The 27,674-nt window shown below is 40.6% G+C and overlaps 1 protein-coding gene across 3 annotated transcripts in view; it reads left to right on the top strand.

Annotated features, from left to right (window-relative positions):
• The window catches only part of MED12L (mediator complex subunit 12L), a 361,426-nt gene extending 334,840 nt beyond the window's left edge, over positions 1–26,586 (top strand). For all 3 annotated transcript variants that reach the window (XM_069580602.1, XM_069580597.1, XM_069580588.1), the window contains 6 exons: positions 7,973–8,062; positions 9,943–10,172; positions 11,822–11,978; positions 16,541–16,654; positions 23,288–23,369; positions 24,845–26,586. In XM_069580602.1, the coding sequence (XP_069436703.1) occupies positions 7,973–8,062; positions 9,943–10,172; positions 11,822–11,978; positions 16,541–16,654; positions 23,288–23,369; positions 24,845–24,897 (726 nt within the window). In that variant the 3' untranslated portion in view covers positions 24,898–26,586. The remainder of the gene's footprint in view (positions 1–7,972; positions 8,063–9,942; positions 10,173–11,821; positions 11,979–16,540; positions 16,655–23,287; positions 23,370–24,844) is intronic.
• The last annotated feature ends 1,088 nt before the right edge of the window (positions 26,587–27,674 follow it).

Genomic DNA, 27,674 nt, shown 5'->3' with positions numbered 1-27,674 from the left:
CATCTTCACTAAACTTTGATTAACCTTTAATTTTCTCAGTCAGAGCTGGTGAAATGATATTGTATTATGACATTTTAATTTGCACTTTCTGATTACTTGTGAGGTTAGGCATGTTTTATAACTCTACTAGCTACTTTAATTTTCCCTTCTCCAATTTACCAGATTGTATAATTTGAACATATTTCAAAATAATTTGGTTCTTATTTGGTAAAGGTATGCAGATCAGTCTTATTAAAACAAATCTTGAGTTTTGACAAGAATCTTTCATGCACTTACTCAGAGACTATTATTTTTATACATCTCAGTGACAAAAATGAGCTTATGAGAGCAAAACCCAATAAATATGCCCTAACACCTATCACTTTGTTCCTTGGGTGGAAACTGTCCAGGAAAGTGATGCTCTGCTTATTACTTAATAGCTGGTATTTCTCTATTTACTTGGATGATGAGGAAGGTGCCCATGCCATTTGCTGAAATTATGATTGTGCAAATATAGTGAACCTGTAGATAGTGTACACAGCTTGATTTTTATGAATGAAGTGAAGATGGGATAAGGGTCGAGAAAGTGAACCACTCATACAAAGGTGATAGAGTTGGATATAAGACAAATGAATAGATACAATGAATTACGTACTTAGCCCTAAAATGGTGAGAATAGATATTATTTGCTTGGGAAATTCCTCCTGTTATTTCTAGTTCTTATTATAGTAAACTGCCTTTTTTTTTTTTTCCAATTAACGTTGTGAATTTTTTATGTCCTCGCTATTTCTAAACCTCAGTGAACAGAAAAACTTTAATATCTCAAACAAAATGTCACTTAGAATCCATTTATAAAAATGATTAAGCAAGGAAATCATTGACTTGAAAAAGAGGAATTTTTCCCCCCAGCATGGAGTTTCCTTTTTGTTAATAAATTAGATTCCTTGTTACCATGTAAACACTAGGGGCACTGTAAATAGTTTTTGTCTATTTTGGTTGATTGAATGTGTGGTTAAAGTGATGATCTGTTTTCTTTTGCATTTACTGGCAATGGAGCAATCTAATGACCTCCTCCAATAATATACGACTTGTTCACTTAATGTCTCGTCTGTTTCATGTGACCCAAATGTCCTGAGCTCTTCTCCCCTGATTCTGGGCTGGGAAAGTCTCAGGCACTCTTTGGCTTACACTGGGGGGCCCAGCATCCTTTTGTTTTGGGAAGTTATCTGGTTCTGATCACTTCTCTACTTCCTGTCTGTCCCCATTTAACCTCCAGGTTGTGGTATTATTCCATTTTGTGACTGTTGTCATATTATTTGTGTCCCAGCCTATGGTGGTATTGTTTGGCATATAAATTAATATAACCTATCTTAGGGCCTGGGGTTTTAAGTCTTGACTCCCTGAAACATTGTTTTAAGATGAACTGATTCTTATGTGTTTTGGCTACCCACATCACTAGGCTAAAAAATCTTATCTGTATTGTCTGCCGTTTTCTTGCTGTCCCCTTTCTGTAGGACTTCTGTAACTCTGCTGTCTCCCTTCTGGAAGACTTTGACAACATAATGGTAACACCCCTGCTGTCATTCCTTATACTTTCTTTTCTTTCTTTCTTTTTTTTAAAATTGAGTAAACATTTATAGCATTACTTTTGAACATCAAAATGAGAAGCAGGTTATTCCTCTATAGCTGGTAATAATTATAGTCTTCATTTCACTGTTACTCACTTGGTTTATGTTTGAGACCGTGACACAAAATCATGAATGCATTGCCCATGTTCACTTCAACAGAATTTATTTCTGGAAGTTGGCCCCTTTGATTGCCTCGTGCTTCCCATCATATATGTGTATGGTATAGAAACCAGTGAACGTTTGTGGCCTGGGCTTGGGAACATAGGCGAGTTCGTGCACCATCATCTCAGTCCCACTTTCAAACCCATCTATTCCCGAGCTCTTGCTTCTCTCTGTGGTAACTCACATCATTAGTGGAGGAACGCATGGCATGCTGACTCATAGGCCAGTGCAAGATAATGAAAACTGTGGTTATGACAATGCCCTACTCATCACATCCCACTCACTGGTTCTTCCTAAATTCTCAATAGAACCCATCATCTCTGTTTTCTTTCCGGTATGGAGAAGATTATTTTTTTTTAATTTTTATTTTTTTTGAGCATAGGTCTTGTGCATGCATGTCACAAGACCTCATCTCTACCTACCGCTTTGCCTGGGCTAGCTAAGAATGCATGTTTTGCATTAAATTACTTATAGGTTTCTATATCAGGTAGCCAACCCACAACATAAACCCAAGAAGCACTAGAATAAAACAGAGCACACATCTCAGATGTGAATGTAAGTCAACTTGTTTCACTATGAATTTAATGGGTAACATTTTCTGTACATTGGTGAAAATATCCTTAACTGCAAATACAACTTTGACAATATTTAGGTGATGAAATACTGCTATGTAGGCAATTTCATTAACTGTTCTTTAGGCAAAGGAAAGTTTGCAGGCTTTTCTGAAAACAATTTTTCTATCAGTTTTTCCTGACATTTGTAGTGTACAGAGAGCAAGCAAAGTTTCTGTTTAGAAACTTGAATTAAACTATCAAGTTTTAAAATACCTTGCATGTAGTTTATGTTTGCTGTAATTACTGTTCAGATGATAATTTAAACAATATAATTTGCATTTATCATTGATTTTACTTTTTAAAAAATAGACAAAATATTTTATTCAAGTATTTAAAATTAAAGGGTTATATATAACCTACATATTCACTCAGATAAATGGAAACAAGTTTATATATCTTTGCTATCATTTCACTATTCTTATCTTTCTTTAATAGTTTCCAATATTAGAAATTTAATGAATGCATATATTTGACTAATCAATATGCTTTAGTCATCATTTATGAGCACATTAACAGTTGTTTATGGTTATTGAGGTTTATTATTGAAGTGTGTTTATTTCAAAATGAACCTGTGTGTGCCAGTAGTTAATGTTACTGTTAATTGATCACCAACTGAGTTGTATTTGATGTGAAAGCTTTATGAAAGAATCAAGCACAATGGTCAGCAAGACCTCTTTTAATTAAAGAATTTTCTGTATATCTTTGTCTGCAATCAAAATATACCCATGTAATGTGATGCCAAAACTTTTAGTTCACAGCATTTGTTGTTTAACCTTGTACGCCATTACTCAGGACCTTCCAAACAAGTAGTTTGAAACATTACCCACTGGTTCTCACTGGGTGACCTTTATTAGTATTCCTAAATCAGCATTTTCAGAAACACAAAACAGCATTTTCAGAGTCACAAAATCTGGCTCTGGTTTTCAGGTACAACACTTCTCTCTCCTCACAGCCCTTAAATAGTATTGGCAAGTTACTAAATAGGAATTTGAAAATATCATTACTAGCGAATTAAGTGGAGAGAAGTTTCCTGATCCTGAAGTGCTGCTGATTGTAATGCTTACTATCTGCTAATTGGAGTCATAACCAATTCTCTTTTAGAAAGAGAGCCTCACATTTTCTCAGTTGACTCAGAGAGTGAACTAATGAAAAGAAGAAGACCCAGAAGATTGAAAATTGTCTTTGAGGATGATTTATCAAAAATTTTAAACCTACTGCATTCATTCATTTCCAGTCATGCAGGAGGTTTTCAGTCTGTCTGTCTGAGCTCAGATACTCTCTTGTCTAATTAAAAATAAAGCAGTAAGAGAGAGACTTATTTTTATAAAGGCCAGGAAGAAGAGTCATTATTGAACAGCACAGCTTTTTAAAAAGTTTTTAGGAAATGGAAATTTTAGAAAATAAAATAGATTGCTATTTCTTTTCCAGAACCAAACCTAAAGCAAAGTGTTTAAAAACAAACATGGTAGGGATTTACCTTGTAGGAATTTACAAGGTAAATTTATCTTGTGGGAATTTACCCTGGGTCTTAGGGTAGAGATGGGTTCATGCAGCTGTCAGAATTGCCCAGTTAACTGTTTCTTACTCCCTTGGCACTTGTAAATTGGGTACCTGAGCCAGGGGAGCTGAAGCCAGACCACAGTGTGGCACCTGGCTAGACACAAATGCTTCATCAGAAACCAGCCTCCTGAACTGCCCTTTATACTCACAAAATGAGAGGGCAGTTGAGCTACTCTCTAGGTACTAATAAAACGAAAGAAGAAACCATTAGAATGACAGATGCTAAGAACTGAATTGAAAAGTGAGTTTTTAAAACAAAAGCTGATACTCAAAAACATGGGGCACTTGAAAGCACTTGGTAAAGTAATTTATGCTGAGATATAAATCTCAATTTACCTCTGGATCTCTTCTTTAGCAGATAAACTCAATTAAATCTTAGATTTCCTCAATAGATATTTATTGAGCACTTACTATATGCCAGATACAGTGCTAGGAACTGATTTTGCTTTAATGAAATAAAGCCTAGATAGTTTTCCAAAAATAGCAGATAAATAGATTACATGTGAAAAGGTGATCCTAAGTCATGATTTGCCAGGAGTGGTCTCTGCCCTGTTCCCCTGGCCTGTCCCAATTTGGATGATACGTTATGTAGTCCCTTCTTGAATGCAGCAAAACCATCCGATTAATATTTTAAGACTTTTACTAACTTCCAATTTCTAGTTCTCTTATTCCCACATTGGAGGATTGGTCCTCATTCAGCATCTTTTAAGTTAAACTCCAAGAGATAGTGAAGGACAGGGAAGCCTGGCGTGCTGCAGTCTGGGGGTCTCAAAGAGTCAGACGCAACTGAGCGGCTGAACAACAACAAAAACAACAAAAGTTACTAAAGAACTTCTTGGTCATCTATTCTTTACTCAACAGATTGAATATCTCTACAAATTGAAATAATTTGTTCCTGGCATTATTCTGGGAAAAACCAGATAACAGCAGGAAGTCATTTCAGTTTGGAAAAAGAGGGATATTTTTCCTCTTCAGGGCGAATGGGACTATAAAGCCCTTAGGGAGTGCTGGCTGATGTGAGGTATTGGTGATTTGCTCAGGGAGACTGTTGAATGTTAGAGCCCTTACCTCCTGCACTTAAGGAGTGAGTTGGGCAAAAAATAGCATTGGGAAGAAACACAGTCTATTTATAAATAAGCAGTTTACCTTTGGATTAAAGGTGGTTCACTGAAGAATGCATGAATTATATAAATTTTTTTACCCCTTGCTTTGTTTTCAAAGTTATAATGCTTTTTCTTGAATGTTAAATTTTGTGATTTTAAGAATGGAAATAGTTTACAATACATATTTCTTAAATTTCCACAGTCTCAACTATTTGTCAACTAAAGAATGTTGCCCAGTAACTCAGATAATTACCCTATTAGTGTTTTGGTCCTTCTGTCCCTCCACATATAAGTCAGTTTCTTTTTATAAGATTCTTTAGGAAGCAAAGGAAGAGTGAAGAGCTAGAAAAGATCTGTAGATCTTAACCTTGTTTACCTCCAAGCCAAAAAAGGGCATGGGTATTTTAGACCACTTAGGGATCTCAAGGTTCTAACTCACACCAATAATTCATTGTTATTGTGTAAAAGTGATAATTTACGTATGTTGTCCCCACCGAGAAGCACAGCAGTATGTTTCAGGGACTTGGGATGATGCTGTCAGCAAGCACAGATTCGACAAGTGTCGTGTAGAGATCTGGTTGATTTAATGACTCCCTGGCTTAGTGTTTGGAGGATTGAGCGCTACTTGGATAGGTCAGGGGGATCCTTGTATGCTCTGGATGGCCACACTGCCCTGACATGTGCTCTCCTAGAGGGAGCTTGGGGTATTTTTCTGTGGAAGCAGTGACAGACTTTTTTTCTTGGGCTCCAGAATCACTGCAGGCGGAGACTGCAGTCATGAAATTAAAAGATGCTTGCTCCTTGGAAGGAAAGTTGTTACAGACCTCGACAGCGTGTTATAAAGCAGAGACATCACTTTGCCGACAAAGGTCTATCTAGCCCAAGCTGTGGTGTTTCTAGTAGTCATGTATGGATGTGAGAGTTGGACCATAAAGAAGGTTGAATGCCGAAGAGTTGATGGTTTTGAATTGTGGTGCTGGAGGAGACTCTTGAGAGTCCCTTGGACAGAAAAGAGATCAAACCAGTCAATCCTATAGGAAATCAACCTTGAATATTAACTGGCTGACTGATGCTGCAGCTTAAGCTCCAATACTTTGGCCAGCTGATGCGAAGAGCTGACTCATTGGAAAAGACCTTGATGCTGGGAAACACTGAGGGTAGGAGGAGATGGAGGCAGCAGAGGATGAGATGATTGGATGGCATCACTGATACAATGGACATGAGTTTGAGCAAACTCCTCAAGACAATGAAAGACAAGGAAGCCTGGTGTGCTGCAGTTCATGGTATCGCAAAAGTCAGACACGACTTAGCGACTGAACAACAAGCAAATAGAGATATAATTACACTTAGTAAATTAATCAGCTAGAATCTCAGAGTATCATCATGGTACCCCACACTGGAATGTTACATTCTTGTTGAAGCTGCTATATATAGATATCATAGTAGATACATCCAGAAATTTATGTTTGGTCCATGTCTGTGTGATCAGTCACCTTAGGAGAGGCCAAAGTTTCTTAACTGCTCTCAAGTGATTTTATATGTGGGGATCAGAGAAAAATGCTTCACCATCTGATGTATGCATTCATTTCAGAATCTCACTAACAAGTCTTAATAAAGGTTATCCTTTTGTTTTCTTATTGGGGTGAATTTAAGAGGCTATATGTCCCTAAAGAATAAGCACCAGATGAAATTTTAAATATTTTCATTCTTGATATCACATATGAAAGCATCTTATCATCATGGAAAAAACCCTGGGCTTTGGAGGCAGGCTCACATGGACACTAAGGGCTTGGCCAGGTTTAACCGGGTGAGTTAGCTAAGCTGCCTAGGCTCTCTGAGCCTGGCTTTTCCTACCTGAAGAAAATGGGGACTAAGTTCCCTCCCTGCAGAGTTCCTGTGAGAAAATGGAAATATGAATAAGAAGCCTAGTCCCTGGCATATAATAGATGCCTAAAAAGTGTTAGTGTTTTCCCTCTTAAGCTAAATGTTTATACCTTTTTTTCTGCCAGAAATATCTGTGCTTCTTTCCAAGAACATTAAAATTGGTTTTGCATTACTATATTTTAACACTTAAAAAAAATGAGAACATCTAGAATATAAAATGACACTAAAATATCCTAAAATAAATCCTGTTACTTTATAATTAGTAAGTCCTGGAGAATACCAAGGGATGGTCAGAAGTTAGTCCTCTTTCTATGAGTAATACTGCACACTTCTGTGAAATGGCTTCTGCTGCCAAAACAAAATACATATAGCTGCTTTTAGGAATATAGTTTCCCCAGGCGAAAACATGTATTAAATTAAGGCTGGTGAACAGATGTTAATTGGTTTTATTTTATATTGCAGTTGGTTAGAATTGCATTTGATATTAACTTATAAAATTTAATTGGTTCTATTAGTTATTAGAATCATAAAAGATAACCAAATTCTTCCCTTGCATACTTGGCTAAATAGGCAATTTTCAGGTCCCTCTGAAGAAATATCATTAAAAAGTCATGAAGACTGTATATGCCATTTGTATGGACCACGTGTTCTCTTAATCGATGGGCACAGGATGAGGCAGGTCTGTGATTTCAGATTTCACGCTTGAGAAACTCATGCCTTTTACTCTAGAGGGGCCTTTGTACCCTGGAGTATACAGGAAAGCTGTCTCAGATTCTCATGAGCAGACCATTGAATATTTTGACTTGTGTTTATGTACGTCTTATCATCTGGGATAGCTGTAGTCTTCTTTGGAAAAAATAATAAGTGTGACAATCTCTAGTGTCAACAGGAAGTTGATGAGAAATAGTGTTTAATACCGTTTGGAATCTGCAAGTGCTATGCTCACATAAGGTTTGGTGTCATGGGTTTGGGGTTATGAACCAAGAGCTCGAATCACACCCTTGCTGTTATGACCAAGAGCCACCTCGGCTTTGTTTTCCAGGGCCAGCCAGGGGACCAGGCTGCTCTCTTCGCTGCTCAGGCACGGCCCTCCCCTCAGCTCCCCCAGTATCCAGGACTGCAGCAAGCACAGGTACCCATGTTTGCTTTGTAGATGCTACTGGGATTTTTAATGCTCTTTATTTGAAGGGGGGAACTGAGTAAGTAGGGTATCAGTTCCCTTATGGGGTATGGGACTTAGTCACGTCTTCTGCCTATAGATTATAATTGACATTTCACAGAAATCTTTACCAGTGATTATTAAACAAGTCTGGGGATTGATTAAAGGGCATAAAACATTTTAGGAAATTGTTAGAAATGAATTAGAAATATCAGTTCATAACTTTATGTTAATAATGATGATAGATATTGAAATGGTTATTAGTCCTATAGTACTTACCTTGTAATACATAATGATGTAATTTATGATGGAATTTTATGATATTCAAAGATAGCTTCGAAGAGGAATCATGGTAGAATAAGAAGAAAATTGGCCTTGGCATCATACCTTGACAAAATTCCTGACAACCTCTAAGCTGTGTAACATTGTGAGAGTTACTTGAAGTCTTGATTTCTGTCTCTGTAAAATAGAAATGAATGTTGTGGGGATTTAAGACCACCTATAGAACTAGTGAGGCACTAGATACATGGTAGTTATTCAGCAAAAGATAGCTTTGCCTTAATATAATGCAAATCCTGAGCTATTTGTTTTCTAATAGTTTTGTTATTTCTGCCTCCGCATCCTTTTACTCTACCCCTCTCATAATCAGGAAGCCAGGGATATTGGCAAGACCTCTAGTTGGGGCCAGCAGTTCACACTGTGTCCACAGCTGAAAGGAAGGCTGAGATTGGCCTTCATGGGCACCAAGCCCCGTGGCCTGCATCCCTGCGTGCTGTCTGCAAGAAAGTCATTGTCCATCACTCTATCTTCCAAGTCAGAGCCATTCAGCTACCTCGAAACGTGGTATTTAGAGGACCTGGAGAGTGGTCCTCTTCTATTTTAATCAGCACTCTGTTCTGTATATTATAGATGGTGATCCAGCAGAACCTAAAGCTTTTCATTTACATCAGGTGTCAAGATTTGAAGAAACAGCCACTATATAATGTTGAATGGAGAAATTGAGTATCCTGATGGTATTATAGAGTGCTGAAGCAGGCTACTGTCCAACCAGAACTCAAGGATATCAAATAGTCTCTAATGACACCCTCATTGGGCTTTCCTGGTGGCTCAGACTACCAGTAAACAATCTGCCTGCAATGCAGGAGACCCAGGTTCAATCCCTGAGTTGGGAAGATCCCCTGGAGAAGGGAATGGCAACCCACTCCAGTATTCTTGCCTGGAGAATCCCATGGACAGAGGAGCTTGGCAGGCTACAGTCCATAGGGTCACAAAGAGTCAGACACAACTGAGCAACTAACACTTTCATTGACACCCTCATCCTCTGGTTAATTGACTTTTCTTTTTTGTTAACTGGTTCGTTACTATAGGCAAATTCATTAGGCCCAAGGAAGTGTAGTTACATACCATACTAGGAAAGTGTACTCCATTATTTTTATTTGCCTTGAGTGTGTGTAGCTTTTCTGAAACAGCATTAATGATGCTTGAACTCTGTTGAACACTGATATCATGTGTACATGAGAGGTATGCATGCTTGCCTGATTATTTCTATGCAGAAACATGCCTTTCCTTTCCTGAAAACAAGCATCTGAGCTTAAAACTGATTGCTTAACCAAATGAGGATTCATGTTTTGTAATTGAACTTTCTGGTGAATCAGTACGCAAGTTCATCCTGTATGTTTCTGACTCTTCTCTTGGCCTCCAGAGTAGTCTTCCTCATATTTTGAGTTAAAAGAGCCTTGGAGAACAGCACATCTCAGGGAGCTCCTCCTGGCTTTGTTTTTGCCCTGTGTGTCTTAGTGATAGGAAAGCTGGTAAATGGAAACGTTGACTTCTTCCCTTGTGCCTGCCTGCAGACCATGCCCCAGGGCTACACAATGTATGGAACCCAGATGCCTTTGCAGCAGACCCCTCAGCAGCAGGCTGGCAGCGTGGTCCTGTCTCCTACCTATAATTCCAGAACTTATCCGGCCGCTCACTCCAACCCAGCGCTCATGGAAAGACTCAGACAGATGCAGCAGCCGCCGAGCGGCTACGTTCAGCAGCAGGCGCCACCGTACCTGCATCCCCTGACCGGCTCCCAGAGGTGATGCATGTGGAAATGGTTACAGTGGTGGCCACTCAAATCCTGATCTTTACTGTGCTTCCCTCAGGACGTGGTGTTATATAATTGTTCTTATGAGCGTGCATATTTCCACATCATTTTCATTCTGTCGTCTCATTTTTAGCAGCATCCGGATTGTGGTTCAAAAGAAGCAGTGTCTCACCTTGTTTATTTCATTCAAGGCTTGTTTGACTCACATCTCCCTTAGTATTTGTGTAGTATTTTTCAGTGATAACACTGTGTTAGCTCCAGTGTTCTTTTTTCCTTCTCTTTTATAAAAAGGTTTTAAATTGTAAAAACCTTTTTTTATTTCATAAAAAAATTGTTGCTTATCCCTAGCAATGCCTTACTAGAATATGTTGATTGGCACCGTAAAGCCTGTGATTACAGTTCTCATTGTGTGTGGTGTGCAAACAGTTCTGTTACACATCTCAGTTTTTACCTTTTCCACTTCAGAAATAGCTGGCAAAACGGGGCATGAATGTCTCTTATTCAGTTCTTGCTTAGCTGGAAGTTGTAGACATAGTGTATAACTGAACTGTCCATTAGAGTAGCTACTAGCCACGTGGGCTGTTTTAATTTAGACTAATCAAAGTTTTAAAATGCTGTTCCTCAGTTCTCAGTCACAGTAGTAACATTTCAAGTGTTCATTAACCACATGTGGCCAACAGCACCAGCTTTGAAGATATGTGATCTGTGCAATCAGGCAGGACTGTGTATTTAGAGAGGCCTGTGTGGTTGCTATTAATGCTCTGCTGTCACTCACTTGAAATTCTTGCTCATTTTTTATCAGAGAGCCCTGCATTCTGTTTTTGCCCTGAGACCCAGTAATTGTGTAGCCGGTGGCCAGTGGCTGTCTTACTGGACAGCACAGATGCAGTCTGCGTAGAATGTTCTGTTGCATGGCATCGGTCTAGGGGAATTGAGTTTCCTACAGAATGTCGGAATGTTGCTCTCCCATGGACAGCAGCTTTACTCTTGTGTGTTACCGTCAAAGAGTTCAGGTCAACTCCAAGTAATCACTGTTTGGAAAATTGGCACGGTTGATGGCAGCACATTTGGAAACATGAATAAATTTAGAAAACATGCATTGTATTTATTATTTGTCTAGTAAGTGGCAACATAGCATACTGCCTAAGAAATTGAACTTCAGAGCCCCAAAGTTCTGGGTTTAAATCCCACCTGTGCCATTTGCTGTCTTACTACCTTTGGTAACTACTTCTCTAGCTCTGTTTTCTCACTTTAAAAGTAGGGCTAACAAAACTGCTGAACACGAAGGAGGGCTGTGGGGGTAGTAAACGAAATAACAGATTTCAGATTTTTCCCACAGCGCCTGCTCCAGGTAAAATGCTCAGTTAATGTCACTTATTGGAAACTATCAGAACATTTTTAAAAAGTAATTTATCCATGTTGCTATCTTACTGTATACTTGCTGTTCTTTGTCAGGTGATACCGTGTGTCCCTGAGAATCTAGGTGACCTTGACTACTGGCCTTTATTGCATTTGAATTGTACAAAGTGATTATTGAATATGATGGTTTATTTGTGAGTGTATGTACGGCTCCCACAGCACTGATCAAAAACTTTGACAGTGCACTAGGGCCTGAAAACAAGTTCTTTCTTCTTTACCAGGCTGAATCATCAGTCGCTTCAGCAGAGCCCTCTGGTGGGTGGAGGAATCGATGCGGTGCTGACTTCCGCACATCCAAACCTTCCCTCAGTGCCCTTGTCTCAGGACCCGATGAGACCCAGACAGCCACAGGTTCGACAGCAGCAGAGGCTTCTCCAGGTAGGGGGCTGGGAGTGAGTGAATTGTGGGTAGAATCCTCAGCAGCCTTAAGAAATAACAGACGCTTCAGACTATAATTTCTGAGTTCCAAGGAATCCTGTGTATTTGACACTAGGAGCTAAATTGGTGTCATTTAGCTGCAGTTTGGCAGAGGTCTTCCTTCCTCTGTGCATCCACCTGGTTGTTGTAGGCAGGAGGGTGTATAATGTAGATATCCCTTTGCCACTCCCAAAGGTCTGGGAGGGTAACTGGATGCCTTTATCTTAATAGTGTAAGCCTCAGTTTCCCCAGTCACTGTGTAACTACAGACCATGTGATTTGAGTTCAAAATTTCTTGTGTGTGTTTTTCTTTTTTTTTAAATTGAGCTGTCCAGAGTTTTCATCATATTTCTAGAGGGGCCTGTAATGCCTATAAATGTACTGTCTAACATCTCTAGTCTGATTGGGCTGTGAAGTTGGAGTGATGTAAGGAGGATGTTTCAAAGGGATATTCATCTTGTCTCTGGTAGTATCCAGACAGTTGTCCCTTTGATTCTTCATCATAAATATTTGAGTCTCCTAAATAACTCTTCCTCTTGACACATTCTGACTTCTGCCTCCCTTGCTTTGGGAATGCAAGCTCTTATGTTTGCCAGTTGCATTTGGCTTTGTTATCAGCAAGCTTGTCCTGTGATATTGGATTGGAAATTGCTGATGAGTCTACACAGTGGACTCTAACCTTATCAACGTTCCAACTTAAGATGCACTGTCCTTTTATGTGTTTCTAAGAAAGGAGAAGAGAGCAACACCAGGAATGGGAGCTCCAGTAAAACTTGGGTACCCAAGGGTTACAGTCTTCATGTGAGGTCAGTGAGAAATAAACCAGTCATGCAGAAAGGGGCAGCAGAGGAACTTTCATGTCTCAACCTTGACACTGATGGTGGGAGGAAAATATTTGGACCATTAGCTGAAACGGGTTTCAGATCTGACTTCAGTATGATCCGAAGAATTCTGGTTGGCAGCGCCATCAGGTGGACAATTGAAGCCAACACAAGTCTTCAACAAAACTGTGCTTCACAATTACAAGACGCTGTGAATTACATCCTTGTTTTCACTGTTAACATGTGGAAAATTTAGAAAACATATGGTAATTGATTTCAGGGAATGTGGCCTACAGATGGCTAACCCCACTCACTGCATACATATAATCTCCAAGGTGAACAGAACCCTTCTAATCTTTAGCTTTGTCATAAGTAAAATGGAAATGATTATAGTGCCCACTTCTTACATGTATAGTGAAAATCTAATAAGAAAATACAAGTAAAGCACTTATTTGGTAATACTATTGTTAATATGACTATTAATACTTGTGGTGATATTTTCTTGAATCACAGTTTTCCCCAAGTTCTGAGGATAGGTTTCAGAACTTTCTATGATTGGTGTTTACATTTTCTTGTGTTTTAAAATTTCTAATTTCCAAATCATGGAGGAAAGTTGTTACATTATTTATTTACCACTTCCTATCTTCCACTAGTATTTTTTACTGCAAATTTTGAGAATCTTTCTTATTGGTTACTGTGTACTTTTTAACCCAATTCACATGATAATGTCCTTCTAATAATTTTTCATTACCAGCACATTCCTTGGAGATTAGGAAAAATGACTTGTTTCTGCATCCAATTTACACTTATTCCTTTTTTGGTGATTAGCTTCCTCCATAAAGAGACAGATTAATAGTTATAAAGTTGGGTTGACTTTTCCTAAACAGTCTCGCAGAGAGCCCAATGGAGAACTGGCTTCCTATTGCAGTTGCTGTATTTCTGATCCAACTTGTGTTTTTCATGGTGGAAATAGCCCACCCAGACCTAGCTCGGATTCCAAATCTAGGACCCTTGTCACTTAGAGAAAAGTGCCATCTGACAATAGCCATTGATTACCTTGCCCTAACAAGAAGAGATAAGAAAGCCTTCGTCAGCAATCAATGCAAAGAAATAGAGGAAAACAACAGAATGGGAAAGACTAGAGATCGCTTCAAGAAAATTAGAGATACCAAGGGAACATTTCATGCAAGGATGGGCTCGATAAAGACAGAAATGGTATGGACCTAACGGATACAGAAGATATTAAGAAGAGGTGGCAAGAATACACGGAAGAACTGTACAAAAAAGATCTTCATGACCCAGATAATCATGATGGTGTTATCACTCATCTAGAGCCAGACATCCTGGAATATGAAGTCAAGTGGGCTTTAGAAAGCATCACTATGAACAAAGCTAGTGGAGGTGATGGCATTCCAGTTGAGCTATTTCAAATCGTGAAAGATGATGCTGTGAAAGTGTTGCACTCAATATGCCAGCAAATTTGGAAAACTCAACAGTGGCCACAGCACTGGAAAAGGTTAGTTTTCATCCCAGTTCCAAAGAAAGGCAATGCAAAAGAATGCTCAAACTACTGCACAATTGCACTCATCTCACATGCTAGTAAAGTAATGCTCAAAATTTTCCAAGCCAGGCTTCAGCAATACATGAACTGTGAACTCCCTGATGTTCAAGCTGATTTTACAAAAGGCATAGGAACCAGAAATCAAATTGCCAGCATCCACTGGATCATGGAAAAAGCAAGAGAGTTCCAGAAAAACATCTATTTCTGCTTTATTGACTATGCCAAAGCCTTTGACTGTGTGGATCACAAGAAACTGTGGAAAATTCTGAGAGAGATGGGAATACCAGACCACCTGACCTGCCTCTTGAGAAATCTGTATGCAGGTCAGGAAGCAGCAGTTAGAACTGGACATGGAACAACAGACTGGTTCCAAATAGGAAAAGGAGTGCGTCAGGGCTGTATATTGTCACCCTGCTTATTTAACTTCTATGCAGAGTACATCATGAGAAACGCTGGACTGGAAGAAACACAAGCTGGAATCAAGATTGCCAGGAGAAATATCAATAGCCTCAGATATGGAGATGACACCACCCTTATGGCAGAAAATGAAGAAGAACTAAAAAGCCTCTTGATGAAAGTGAAAGAGGAGAGTGAAAAAGTTGGCTTAAAGCTCAGCATTCAGAAAACGAAGATCATGGCATCTGGTCCCATCACTTTATGGGGAAATAGATAGGGAAACAGTGTCAGACTTTATTTTTTGGAGCTCCAAAATCACTGCAGATGGTGATTGCAGCCGTGAAATTAAAAGACGCTTACTCCTTGGAAGAAAAGTTATAACCAACCTAGATAGCATATTCAAAAGCAGAGACATTGCTTGCTGACTAAGGTCCGTCTAGTCAAGGCTATGGTTTTTCCTGTGGTCATGTATGGATGTGAGAGTTGGACTGTGAAGAAGGCTGAGTGCCGAAGAATTGTTGTTTTTGAACTGTGATGTTGGAGAAGACTCTTGAGAGTCCCTTGGACTGCAAGGAGATCCAACCAGTCCATTCTGAAGGAGATCCCATTCTGGGATTTCTTTGGAAGGAATGATGCTAAAGCTGAAACTCCAGTACTTTGGCCACCTCATGCAAAGAGTTGACTCATTGGAAAAGACTCTGATGCTGGGAGGAATTGGGGGCAGGAGAAGAAGGGGACGACCGAGGATCAGATGGCTGGATGGCATCAGAGACTTGATGGACGTGAGTCTGAGTGAACTCCGGGATTTGGTGAAGGACAGGGAGGCCTGGCGTGCTGTGATTCATGGTCTCGCAAAGAGTTGGACACGACTGAACTGAACTGAAAGATAATTTGGGAGAGAGTATGCCAACCAAGTGGAAAATGCAGAAGATGAAAAGAAGTCTGGTGCTAACATCATCAGGATGAAGTGTTTGGGTGGAGGAGACTTTAAAGTTTGAGACAAACTACCTCCTAATATTTTCTGCTCCTCTGTGGTGTCCCACCAGATGGATGTCTAGTTTATATTTCTTTTGTGACTTGGAGCTGTTTTCCAAGAGCCATATATTTACGCCAACATTCATGGACATAAGCTTACAATTTTATGCTGGTAATTACACCAGAACTTCTCACATCTAAATCTTCTTTTAAAACAAAAATAAATTCAGGAGTTCCTTTGGGTGTCATAAGGGGTGAAAAGATAACTAGTGAGCAGTCCTTGTCTCACTTGGTAGCATAAGATGGGATAAAATATGTGGAAGGTCAAATGGCAGTAAAGGAATGGTTAAATACAAAAAGTGTCCCTGGACGGTGTCAGATGGTTTAGACTGATCACTGAGTACAGTGGAGGAGCTCCTTAGTGTTGGAGTAGTCAGAGAGTGTATGGAGGAGCAGACTTGGGTATTGCCCTTGAAGATGAATGATGTGTGGCAAGAAAAAGATGGAGGAGGCAGGTGCATATCATCTTTGTTAAAACAAAATAACCAGAAGGTATATTGGGGGAGGAAATTGGAATGATATTGTGGTGGTGGTTTAGTTGCTAAGTCATGTCTGACTCTTACAACCCCATGGACTGTAGCCTGCCGGACTCCTCTGTCCTTGGGATTCTCCAGGCAGGAATACTGGAGTGGGTTGCAATGGCATTCCTTCTCCATGGAATAATATTAACCTCCTACTTTAGCTGTGTAATTCTTTTTCTTTCTTTGCAGATGCAGCAGCCCCAGCAGCCCCCCCAGCCCCAGCAGCCCCCTCAGCCTCAGGGGTCCTCGCAGACCCAGAGTCAGACCCTTGGTCTCCAAACAATGCAGCCCCAGCAGCCTCTGGTAAGGCCTAGCATTTCAAAACCAAACATGCGCGTTTCTTCTTTTCTTTTTTTGCTGGGGTTCTTCAAAGGCAGATTGCGTTTTTTGATGTCCCATAAGATTGTTAAGAACTGAAAAAAACCTAAATATACCCTGCCAGTTTCCTCCCTTGAACTTTATCAGAGAAGGATTGTGTTACTGTTGTAGTCAGTATATTTGTTTTCATGGAAGGTATAAATAAATATTTAGGGTTCAGCAGGTCATAGAATTTTTCCTCTTCAAATTTCTTTAGACCTCTCCATTCTGTGGACTAAATGTTTATATTGAGAAACCAAGTTTTTTGTAAACAGTGTTAAAATGATAACTTACAATGGGTATGCTTAGAATATTATCGTACTTGGCTTTGAGTTTCCTTTGAGTAATCCCAAAGAAACGTGAGAGTACTTTCTAAAGTATTATCTTTATTGATGTAAAAGAAACTCCCAATTTTAGCCTGTGTTAGCATTTGCTGGAAGAATTTTCATGGAATTCATTTCATGCAATTTCGTGAATTTTTCATGTAATCTTATAATTTGCTTCTGTGGCTTTGGTAAAGCAAATTGTGAAATGTTACGCATAGTATCAAGCAATGTGTGCCAAACCTCAGTAGCTTTTACTTTTGCCAGTACCATATCCCTTCTTTCTTATTTACCTACTGTTTTTCTTTAAATTGCTTCTTTTCCTATTTCCTTGAACATATTCTAAAAAGAAGCGTTTTATCACTGCTGTCAGTGGTAGTGGGCACATCACTTGTCATGTGTTGGAAATACCTGTGAAAATAAGTACTTACTCTGCAGGTAATTCAGCCACGGGAGTTGGGTGAGTGAGCACCATGCCTGAGATGAGCTGTATGACTACATGTCTCTCACACTTTGGAGAACACTGATGTAGATTTCTTTTCCAAGACAGAATTTGAAAGATGGGTGGTTTTTCAGTTTTTAGTAAGAAGGAACAGTATGGCCAGGGCTCTAGTGTATTAGGTGGGATAGAGTGCAGTTAGGTGGTAATGGGCTGATAATGCCCCCATAAGATGGAAATAGGACACCCCGAGGGAATTTAATACACCCCTGCATTGGCCAGTTTGATCTTCATTTTTAAAGAAATCCTTGAAATGTAATAGACTGCAGCCATGAAATTAAAAGACGCTTGTTCCTTGGAAGAAAAGCTATGGCCAACCTAGACAGCATATTAAAAAGCAGAGACATTAGTTTACCAACAAATGTCCATCTAGTCAAAGCTATGGTTTTTCCAGTAGTCATGTATTGATGTGAGAGTTGGACTGTAAAGAAAGCTGAGCTCCAAAGAATTGATGCTTTTGAACTGTGGTGTTGGAGAACACTCTTGAGAGTCCCTTGGACTGCAAGGAGATCCAGTCTGTCAATCCTAAAGGAAATCAGTCCTGAATATTCATTGGAAAGACTGATGCTGAAGCTGAAGCTCCAATATTTTGGCCACCTGATGGGAAGAACTGATTCGTTTGAAAGACCCTGATGCTGGGAAAGATTGAAGGCTGGAGGAGAAGGGGACGACACAGGATGAGACGGTTGGATGGCGTCACTGACACAATGGACATGAGTTTGAGTAAGCTCTGGGAGTTGGCGATGGACAGGGAACCTGGTGTGCTGCAGTCCATGGGGTCGCAAAGAGTCAGACACGACTGAGTAACTGAACTGACTGGAAAAAAAGAAATGATTCTATCACAAAGTTAAAATTATATGACTGGAGTGGAAATTAACTTCAAACTATTTTCGTTATAATTGTTAGCAGAGGGTCCACTTATACAGAGCTGAGAGGAGACCCAGGTCCCATATTGCACTAGAATTAAGCATATCTCATACAGCAAAATTTAGTACCTTTCTACTCTTCTAATAGTTTCATAAATGTTTAATAATTTTTTGTGTATAGAGAACATATATCACACATTCAGGGTTGACTTCTAGGTCAATATTGATATGTTTTAATGCAGCAGGTTGTATTTCACTCACTGGCTTAAGACACTTCCATCCCAGGGACTTAGTGGGTCAGTCAGGTCAGGCTCATGATTCTTCTTCAGTGTATTCCAAGGAAAATAATTCCAGAGAAACAAAGACCTCCATTCACAGTCATGTAAATAGAAAGTAAAATCCACAGTAGGCTTTTTTTTTTTTTTAGCTTTTAAAAAGCTACCTTGAGAAGCACGATGTTTTATTTTGATATTTAGAGCAATACATTATAATCTGCTGCTGCCACTTAATCGCTTCAGTCGTGTCTGACTCTGTGCGACATGGACTGGAGCCCGCCAGGCTCCTGTGTCCATGGGATTCTCCAAGCAAGAGTACTAGAGTTGGTTGCCATGCCCTCCTCCAGCGGATCTTCCCAACCCAGGGACTGAGCTCAGGTCTCCTGCATTGCATGCAGATTCTTTACCACTGAGCCACCGGGAAGCCCAATACATTATAATCTAGTTAGCAGCTATTTGTACAAAGGCAGATGTGTTGTACATCCTAAGTTTTAAGGTGAACTGAGAAACTTAGCACTTAGAGTGATAGACTTCAGATAATTTCCAAATTACAAGTTATAGGGATGACCAGTGATCTTGGACTTTTGCATTAGTATAATTAGTTTTTGCATACTTAATTATAGCATGCTTATTTACATATCCTCTTAAGCTTATTAATATAATGCATGTTTGTCATTGAGAATAGGTGTGAAGAAGTCAGTCCATTGTATTGTTCTGCTATTACTTGTTTAACCACCCTACCTACTGTTGAGCATTTAGATCATTCCTAGAAGGCAATGGCACCCCACTCCAGTACTCTTGCCTAGAAAAATCCCATGGATGGAGGAGCCTGGTAGGCTGCAGTCCTTGGGGTCACTAAGAGTCAGATACGACTGAGCGTCTTCACTTTCACTTTTCACTTTCATGCATTGGAGAAGGAAATGGCAACCCACTCCAGTGTTCTTGCCTGGAGAATCCCAGGGACTGGGGGGGCCTCCTGTCCATGGGGTCGCACAGAGTCGGACATGACTGAAGCGACTTAGCAGCAGCAGCAGCAGTTGCATATTAGTGATCCTGGGGATATTTTGTTACATATTCCATTGCTCTTTTTTTTCCTTTCCCCTCACAGTGAAAGAAAATAGAAGTATAAGAAAAAGGTTCTAGTTGTATATTTTCAGAAGAGCCATGACACAAAGCCTCAGCAATTTTAACACAATTTATTTCTTTTTATCTTTAGTTTACAGTTCCTTTTCTTATTAGTTCTGCTAAGATTGATTATATGTATTATATTTATTATATCATCTCTAGCAGATCCAGTTCTTGTTACTGGCTAGTGTTCTTCCTCTCCCGCTTGTTTGCTTGCTGGTGACCAAGTGGTAAACTGGCTTTTGAAGAGACGCCAGCTCTGACTCACTCACAGCTGTCCTTCCTGCAGACTCAGGGGAAGGGACGGTGCTAACATGGCTGCCACTCTGCTCATGACTTGCCCTCCTGCTGTCTGGTGACATTCACAAGTCTACGTGTGTACGCTCAGATGTGCAGTGGAGGCCAGCACGGTGCCTAAGGTCACGGAGCACAGAGGTGATGTGCCAGGCTCGCATCCTGCCCCCGGATGGCTTAGAATCATCGAAGGCTGTTAGATGTCAGCCTGAGCCCCGGAAAGTGGTGGAAGCCTGGTGGGGTTGTGTGTATTTCCAGAGCTGTTGTAATGATATACCACCAAGGGTGTGGCTTGAACAATCAGAAATTTGTGCTCTCACCATTCTGGAGACTCAAAGTGCAAGATCATCGAGTGGGTGTAGCCAGTTTCTCTGACAGCCTGAGCCACACCTCTCTCTGAGCTTCTGATTGTTTCCTGGCAATCTGGAGCATTCCTCGGCTTGTAGACACATCACCTGATCTTCCCTTTCATCCTTTCATGATGTTCTCTCTGTGTTTGTGTCCAGATTTCCCTTTTTTAAAAAAGAGACTCTGTTTCCAACTGAAGTCACTTTCTGATGTACTGATGGTTAGGATGCTAGTGAATCTTTTGCGGGGGGAAATAATTCAACCCCTAACGGAGAATCCCAGGGACGAGGGAGCCTGGTGGGCTGCCGTCTATGGGGTGGCACAGAGTCGGACACGACTGAAGCGGCTTAGCAGCAGTAGCGGCAGCAACAGAGGTCAAGAGGAGTAGGAGAAGTATGGGAAGCTTTGAAAGAGGAAAGTGAATGCAGGGGACCTCAAGATGCATTTGTATTTGGTTACTGCTTTTGACTACTAGTTCCTTATCAGGCTGTTTCCTTGTTGACAACAGCAGCTGGGTCATGTAGACAGTTATCATCAACACCCCTGTGTGCAGGCTCGTCATTTCTGTAAGCGCACCTAAGAGTCAAAATGGACTTACAACAGAACCAGTGCTTTTTCAGAAAGTGTCATCAGAAAATGGAACTTTCCTCTAAGAAAGAAAATACAAGAAAAGCCCGTGCTTAGAAATTAAATCGGGAGTTGTCATTTGCTTACTCAAGTCACTTGCCTTCTGTGAAGGAAGAGCATCTGGAAAAGAGTGGGTGCCCTTGCTGAAGAATTAGATTTGGCATCTCAGGCTTTGGTCTGTTTTATGGTTATTGACTTGAAAAATACTTTTAAAGCTCATGAATTGTTATGATTAAATTTACTATGTTAGCAGGCTATGATTTTTTTTCTTTAAAGTTGCTTCCAGCTTTAAAGAAAATAGTGTTTACACTATCGTGCTCATAATTTCTTTTCATCTTGAATTCAGGTTGCCATAGTTGGGTGGCCAGGAAAACATGCTAACAGAAAGCTTTGGAAAGATGGCTTTTAAAATTAACTGATCGTTATGTCAATATCATACTGTGTTGAACACTTGCTTTTAAAAATGTGCATAATGGCAGAAATAGATACTTAAATAATCACATTAACTTTTAATCAAAGATAAGGGTGGAATTGTCATGTAACTTTCCTCAAGGAGTTCATATGTTCCAGTCAGAAATTTTTCAGAATGCCTCTGGAATTCCAAATTAGCCAGATAATAATCTTTTTTTTTTTTCCTCCAAAAAATTGGGTCCATGGAACTTATTGAGCCAGATTGCCTTCCTTTGTATGAATAGGAGTCCACGCCCTGCCCCCCCCCCGCCCCCGAAGGAAAAAGAGAAGTCGTATTTATGGAAGGAGGTATGGGGAAGGCTTTCTTGGGAGATTTGTGGTAACAGCACTGATACTTTTGGTTTCTTTTTTTCACTGAGAAGAAAAACTAGTTCAGGTTAAAAAATAAAAAAAGGCTGGGTGGAAGTTGCCAGTTAGCCGGCAAATGAATACATGCTAAGTACTCTGAAATCCGCTGGCTGCTGGTCCTCTCTGTGTTTGCCATCCGGAACACATTGTTCCATCCACGTGCTCAGAAGAGGGGCCTGGGCAGTGCTGCAGTCTCTTCTGCCAAAGCTGGTAGAGAGGAAGGTTTGTGTCCTGTCAATCAGAGGAGGGCCTGTCTGTCTGTGGAGCCTCAGTCAGCAGTGCAGGTTTAAGCTGAGTGTTGCCTTGTTACTTCGTCCCTTTGCTCACTGATAGTGGTGTCACAGTGTCAGGACACAGCTGTCAGGAGGCAAGGACTGTGTTTACTCACTTTGGCGTCCTGGAATCCAGAAAAGCACCTGGATTTGGATAACTCATTTGTTGGATGTCATAGCAATGGAGGAAAACACCCAACACATTATTCCTAAGCAAAGGAAAACACACCGGAGATTTGACTCTGCTTCTGCCCTGCCATCTCCAGGGTGCGCCCCATCCCTGCTTAGAGGTCAGGAGGTCAGTGGGCCAGCACTCCAGCCCGAGTGGGTGGGGGATGGGCCTGTGGAGGTAAGTTAATTAATCCCAGTGTGTATCTGATTAAGATAACCTTGCATCAGAATGCATCCTTTGTTGGGACAGTCATAGGCCTAGCTGAAAGAAGGGGCGGGGAGAGGTATAAAGAAAAGGAAGGCTAGAGTGACACTCTGAAATCTGAAGGTTAAGGAAGAAAGTAAATCAGCACTATGAATGATGTTAATCAGAGGTGGTTTTACTTCTGCCACATAGGTTTTTTTCCCCCTCTTTGGAATAACTACTGCAATTTCTTGTATCAACTTAATGGCTGGAACCAGGGCACTCAGGCCCTCGGATTGTTCTGCACACATAGAACTCTGGAAGCCAGCGCCTCCTCGAAGTGTGGTCCTCCTCCGTGCCTCTCTGGTCTCATCCTACCCAACCTCTGTCCTCCACCAAGCAGGAAGGTGCAGTCCCAATGGGGTCCAGGCCTCTGTGCCCACGCTCTTGTCTCCATTCACTCAAGGCCAGGCCTGTGGTACTTGACCCAATCCTCCCACCAGGCAGCTTTCAGTTTGCTGCTGCAAATGGTTTGTAATATAGTGACACCAACTAGTCAGCTGGTGATGGGTGAGGGATCAAGGATCTGTGAACCACTGGGCACCTCTGGACTCTTCCTCGGGGCTCCTCCGGTAAAGGCTACATCCCCACCTGGAAATGGGTTTGGAATGGATCAGGCACTTTCAGGTGAAGGCCAGATGTGGACCAGGCGTGGCTGCAGGCTTTCTCTTCTTTTCTCTGATGGGTGCTGACTCTCTCCTTTCTCCCGATGACAGTTCCCCAGGCAAGGCTTGCAGCAGACCCAGCAGCAACAGCAGACGGCTGCCCTGGTGCGGCAGCTCCAGAAGCAGCTTTCCAGTAAGTATGCTCCCTCAGAAACACACGGCTTCCAGGAGGTGGAGCTTGGCTGCTCCTCAAAAACCACGGTCTTCCTCACCGCTTTCCTGTTCGCTTTAGTCCTGGTTGTCCCTACTGTGTTCAGTCATGGTTTGAAGGCTTCTTTTCCTGCAGAAGCCCCAGTCTTTTCCTTGAGTTCAGCAAAGATGTTTTCCTATTGCTTCCATCTGAGTCTAGGAATGTTTCTTTCCATCTCGGGGACCCCAAGAAACAACAGGTTCTTTTCTTGCAAAGCTAGATGCCCCGGAGAGCATCTTGGCTGATGCCCTCAAGTGTACTAGGGGGCAGGTTCGGGGCCCCCAGGCACTATGACTTTACATGTGTTAATTCACTTAATTTCTAAACCACCTCATGTTAGTCGCTCAGTTGTATCCGATACTTTGCGACCCCATGGACTGTAGACCATCAGGCTCCTCTGTCCATGAGATTCTCCAGGCAAGAATACTAGAGTGGGTTGCCATGCCTTCCTCCAGGGGATCTTCCCAACCCAGGGACTGAACCTTGGTCTCCCACATTACAGGCAGATTCTTTACCTGCGATAAGGTATTATTGCTATTCCCATATTACAGATGAGAAAACAACTAGAGAACAGGGACACTGACGTGTCTCCCAAGGTTACTCAGCCAACAGCTGGGACTAAAACTCAGAGTGACTCATTCCAGAGCCACCTTTTAACCACAGTATAGATTCTGCTGCCTGACATTAGCAGTGATGCTGGTCTCCTTTGTTGAATAAGGGCGACTAAGCTGAGCTGCCCATTGCACATCTCCAGAGGGCTCCATTTATGCCATAGTCTGTTTGCATGGGGCCTCTGGATTTGAACAGTCCCACCAGAGTTGTGTGAGCAGTAGCTGTTTCTAAGCCTGTGTCATTTTTTTGAACCTGTGCATGGTTCTTTGTCTGTGTGCATAGACATACGTGCATAGGCATACACTCGTCTTATACATGCAGCCTCTCTCTCATGTGGATACACTCTTGCCTAGTTCTCTCTGATGTATCTATGGCCATTTGCAGAAAACTGCCCACTTCAAGCTACTTCTCTTTCAACTATTATAATGTCAGTGTTAAAGTAGAATTTCTGGTGTACTTTTATGAAGTGTTGAGAACCTTTAACGTTTTATGATACTTAACAGTCCCTTTTAATGTTAGCATTTAGGTGGTTCAGGGATAGAGACTTTTGATGGGCCAGTTACCCACATCCCAAGGCCTTTTGCTGACAGGTGTGGGACCGTGATGTAGAGCTGGCCCCTCTGCAGAATGAATCCAAGAGTGCTGTTAAGACCTGGCCACTCAAGGGTCTGTCTAGTGTTAGACTCCCAGGCCAGTCTGTTCTCCTGTTCCTGAGGCTGGTACTGAAAGCAGTGACACATGCATACCATCTATCTGTAGCATAATTTTGCATCTGCAATTTTGTTTGAATTTTTTTCTCTCACTAGGTAACCAGCCACAGCAAGGAGTGACTCCCTACGGGCATCCTTCACACTTCTGAGTCTGGAAGAGGACAAAGATACAAACTTTTCTGTTTGCACTGAAAAATAGAAAATCACATTTAATGCATTAGTCATCTTTGGAAATGTCTGTTTTTTCATTGCTCTGAAGTTTTCTTATATTTTACGCCACATTTCGTACAAAGGTGTTGAAACAAAAAGTAACGGAAAGGGTGTGGTTTGGTTTCATTTCACTCAACTTGAAAAGTAGGTTTAAAAATGTAGATCATGTGGGCCTACTGCAGGAAGAGTTTGGTAGCAGACTTAAAAATTGGTGCTCTTATTGAATCTCGTAGTTATAGAAAGAATGAATTATGGTGGATTTAAAATATTTATGTATTCACTGATGATTTTTTTTTTTTTTTTGGGCAAACTGTGCTGGACCAAACTACTGATTTGAAAGGCATGTCAGATCTTGACAGGAAGGTGATCCATTTACTCTGCAGTCACCTTTGGTGGTGAAGTGGACATCTATTTGCATTGCTCTAATTTAAAATATTTGTAATTTCATAAGCACTTTATGAACTTTGTTCTTATTTATGTAGGATTTTTCTTTGCTTTTGTTGTGGTCAAAAGGTGCTGAAACAGATTGTTGCTTAGAACTTAAACTTCTTAGACCAAGAACTTAACCCAAGGCTTCTGTGAGAGCCACCCTGAGGTACATGGAAACCCGTTAGGAGTAGCTGTCCTAAATTTTTCCATGGCAGGATCACTGACCAGAGTCTTTGTGAAGGTACAGCATGTAAATGCTAAAGGCCGGAATGAACCGAAGTGGAATTGATCCAATTATTTGCCATATTTGGCAAAAATGACTCTGTCCAGTTTGGGTTCTCCTGAACCTTTATGCCAACTTGAGGGGGAAAAAAAAAATCTCGCAGCTGGCCTGAGATTCCACAGTGCTCAAACTTGACTTGGTTTCCAGAGTATGGCCCCCAAGTCCAGAGGGCTCTGGTTTTCATAAGAGATGTATTTGCTGTTTATTTTATATGGTAAGTATTTGCTATTTTGAATTTAATTATTAATGTTGGTGTCTGTCTTGGTTGTGTATTGCATATACTGTATTTATAAATTGGTGCAAAAAGCACAAGTAAAGTAAATTATACATCAAATTTATTATAAAGAAATAGTAACTATTTTAACTTTGTTCAAGTATGTGGTAATTTGCTCCTATTAGAGTAAAAAATACAGTAAATTATTATCAGTTTGTGTAACTTAAGAGTATTCCATATAATATTTTTTTAGACTTAGATGCATAAGATTTTGAATGTGAAAAATTGCAGGGCATTTTAAAACATGTGGGGGATATTTTCCCATGTTCTGTGCTAATTCATTTTCTTTTGCCATATGAATTTACATGTAATATAGTCGCACATACTGTGAATAGATTTGTCTATAATGAGCAAACCATGTAGAACTACTTTTTTTAAAATGTAGCTGGTACAACTTCAGTAGATCATTTCCTTTGCAAATCATTATATAAATAATTTATATCTTCCTAGGTGAGTTACTCATTGCAAAGTTTGACTCATGCAAATGACCTCAAATCCATGTCCGCTTACTTTGCTGTGGCAGCATCCATGTGAACTGCTTTGTACACTGTGAAACAATTTCACTCCAGCCCACTCATTTCATGTTTACTCTGGGCTGAGAAAGACTTTGCCAAAACATTAAAGACCATCCTTTTCACTAAATTAACATGTTCTATCTGCTTTCAGATGAATCTTGACATTTCAGCTAGTTTTGTATATCAGGTTTGGTTTTCTTGTTTTTTCCCCTTTTCAGAGTGATAGAGTTCATAAAGTTATTTTTCTTCAAAGTAATATATAATGACTGCCTTGGCAAAAACAACCGAAATGTGAATGTCGTGCCTAGTGAGTACGAGTCATGTTCTATCCTGATTGTTATTTTTCGTCTTTTCAAGAATTACTGAAATGCCACTTTCAGTTTGAACCGTATATATTTCTAGCTCAATATTGCAAACAGCAGTAAGACTGTTTCAAGAATGAGTGTTATAATTGCATAGCATTTGTATGCACTTTATATTTTACAGAAGTTAGTGAAATTAATTTATTAATCATTTTGCACATGAAGGCTGTGGGGCATACCTTTTTGTTGTCGTCTCCCTATTTTTTAGGTGGGAAAGCTAAGATATGGTAAGGCCGTATGATTTGAAGATTCTACAGAGAGTTGAGGAAACACCTAGAACCAGTTTTCCCCCGTGTACTTATACAGAGAGAAACCAGAATTTTCTGTCTATTCTTATATTTCCTCCCACTTAATCCTCTCTCATGTGAGTTTTCTTTTCTTTTTAGAATATGCATTAATTTATCTTGAAATGATCACAAAGGATAACCCTGTCCTTCGGAAAAACCTGATAATTTGCTTGGTGAGACAGAGAGGAAGTTATCTTAGGAAAAATGGAGCCCCCAGTTCCCCTTAAAGACTTTGAAATAGAATGGAGCTTGACATAGGAAGCCCTTCCATATACCTGTTTACACTGTAGGCCCCTCCCTAAAAGGGTTCCATTTGTCCTCTGATTGATCCCTCTTGGCCCGGAAGTAGAATGAGATCTCTGTTAAAATGAGTATCCTTTGACCACTTGTGGTCACTGGATACCAAAATCAGAGAAAGTAGGAAACAGGTTACCTCTTTAGGTGGAGCAAGCCGAAACTTGGTGTGATGAAGACACAGTGAAGTGTCCCCCACCCCCCATCTTTCTCAAATGATACACAGGGGCAAACATAGTTCTCAGTTTTGTGTGCTGAGATACTTGAGCAAG

Source organism: Ovis canadensis, chromosome 1 (genome assembly GCF_042477335.2).
Source record: "Ovis canadensis isolate MfBH-ARS-UI-01 breed Bighorn chromosome 1, ARS-UI_OviCan_v2, whole genome shotgun sequence".
Taxonomy (NCBI): Eukaryota; Metazoa; Chordata; class Mammalia; order Artiodactyla; family Bovidae; genus Ovis; species Ovis canadensis.
Note: the sequence above shows the minus strand (reverse complement) of the source record. Positions and strands in the feature narration are given on the sequence as shown.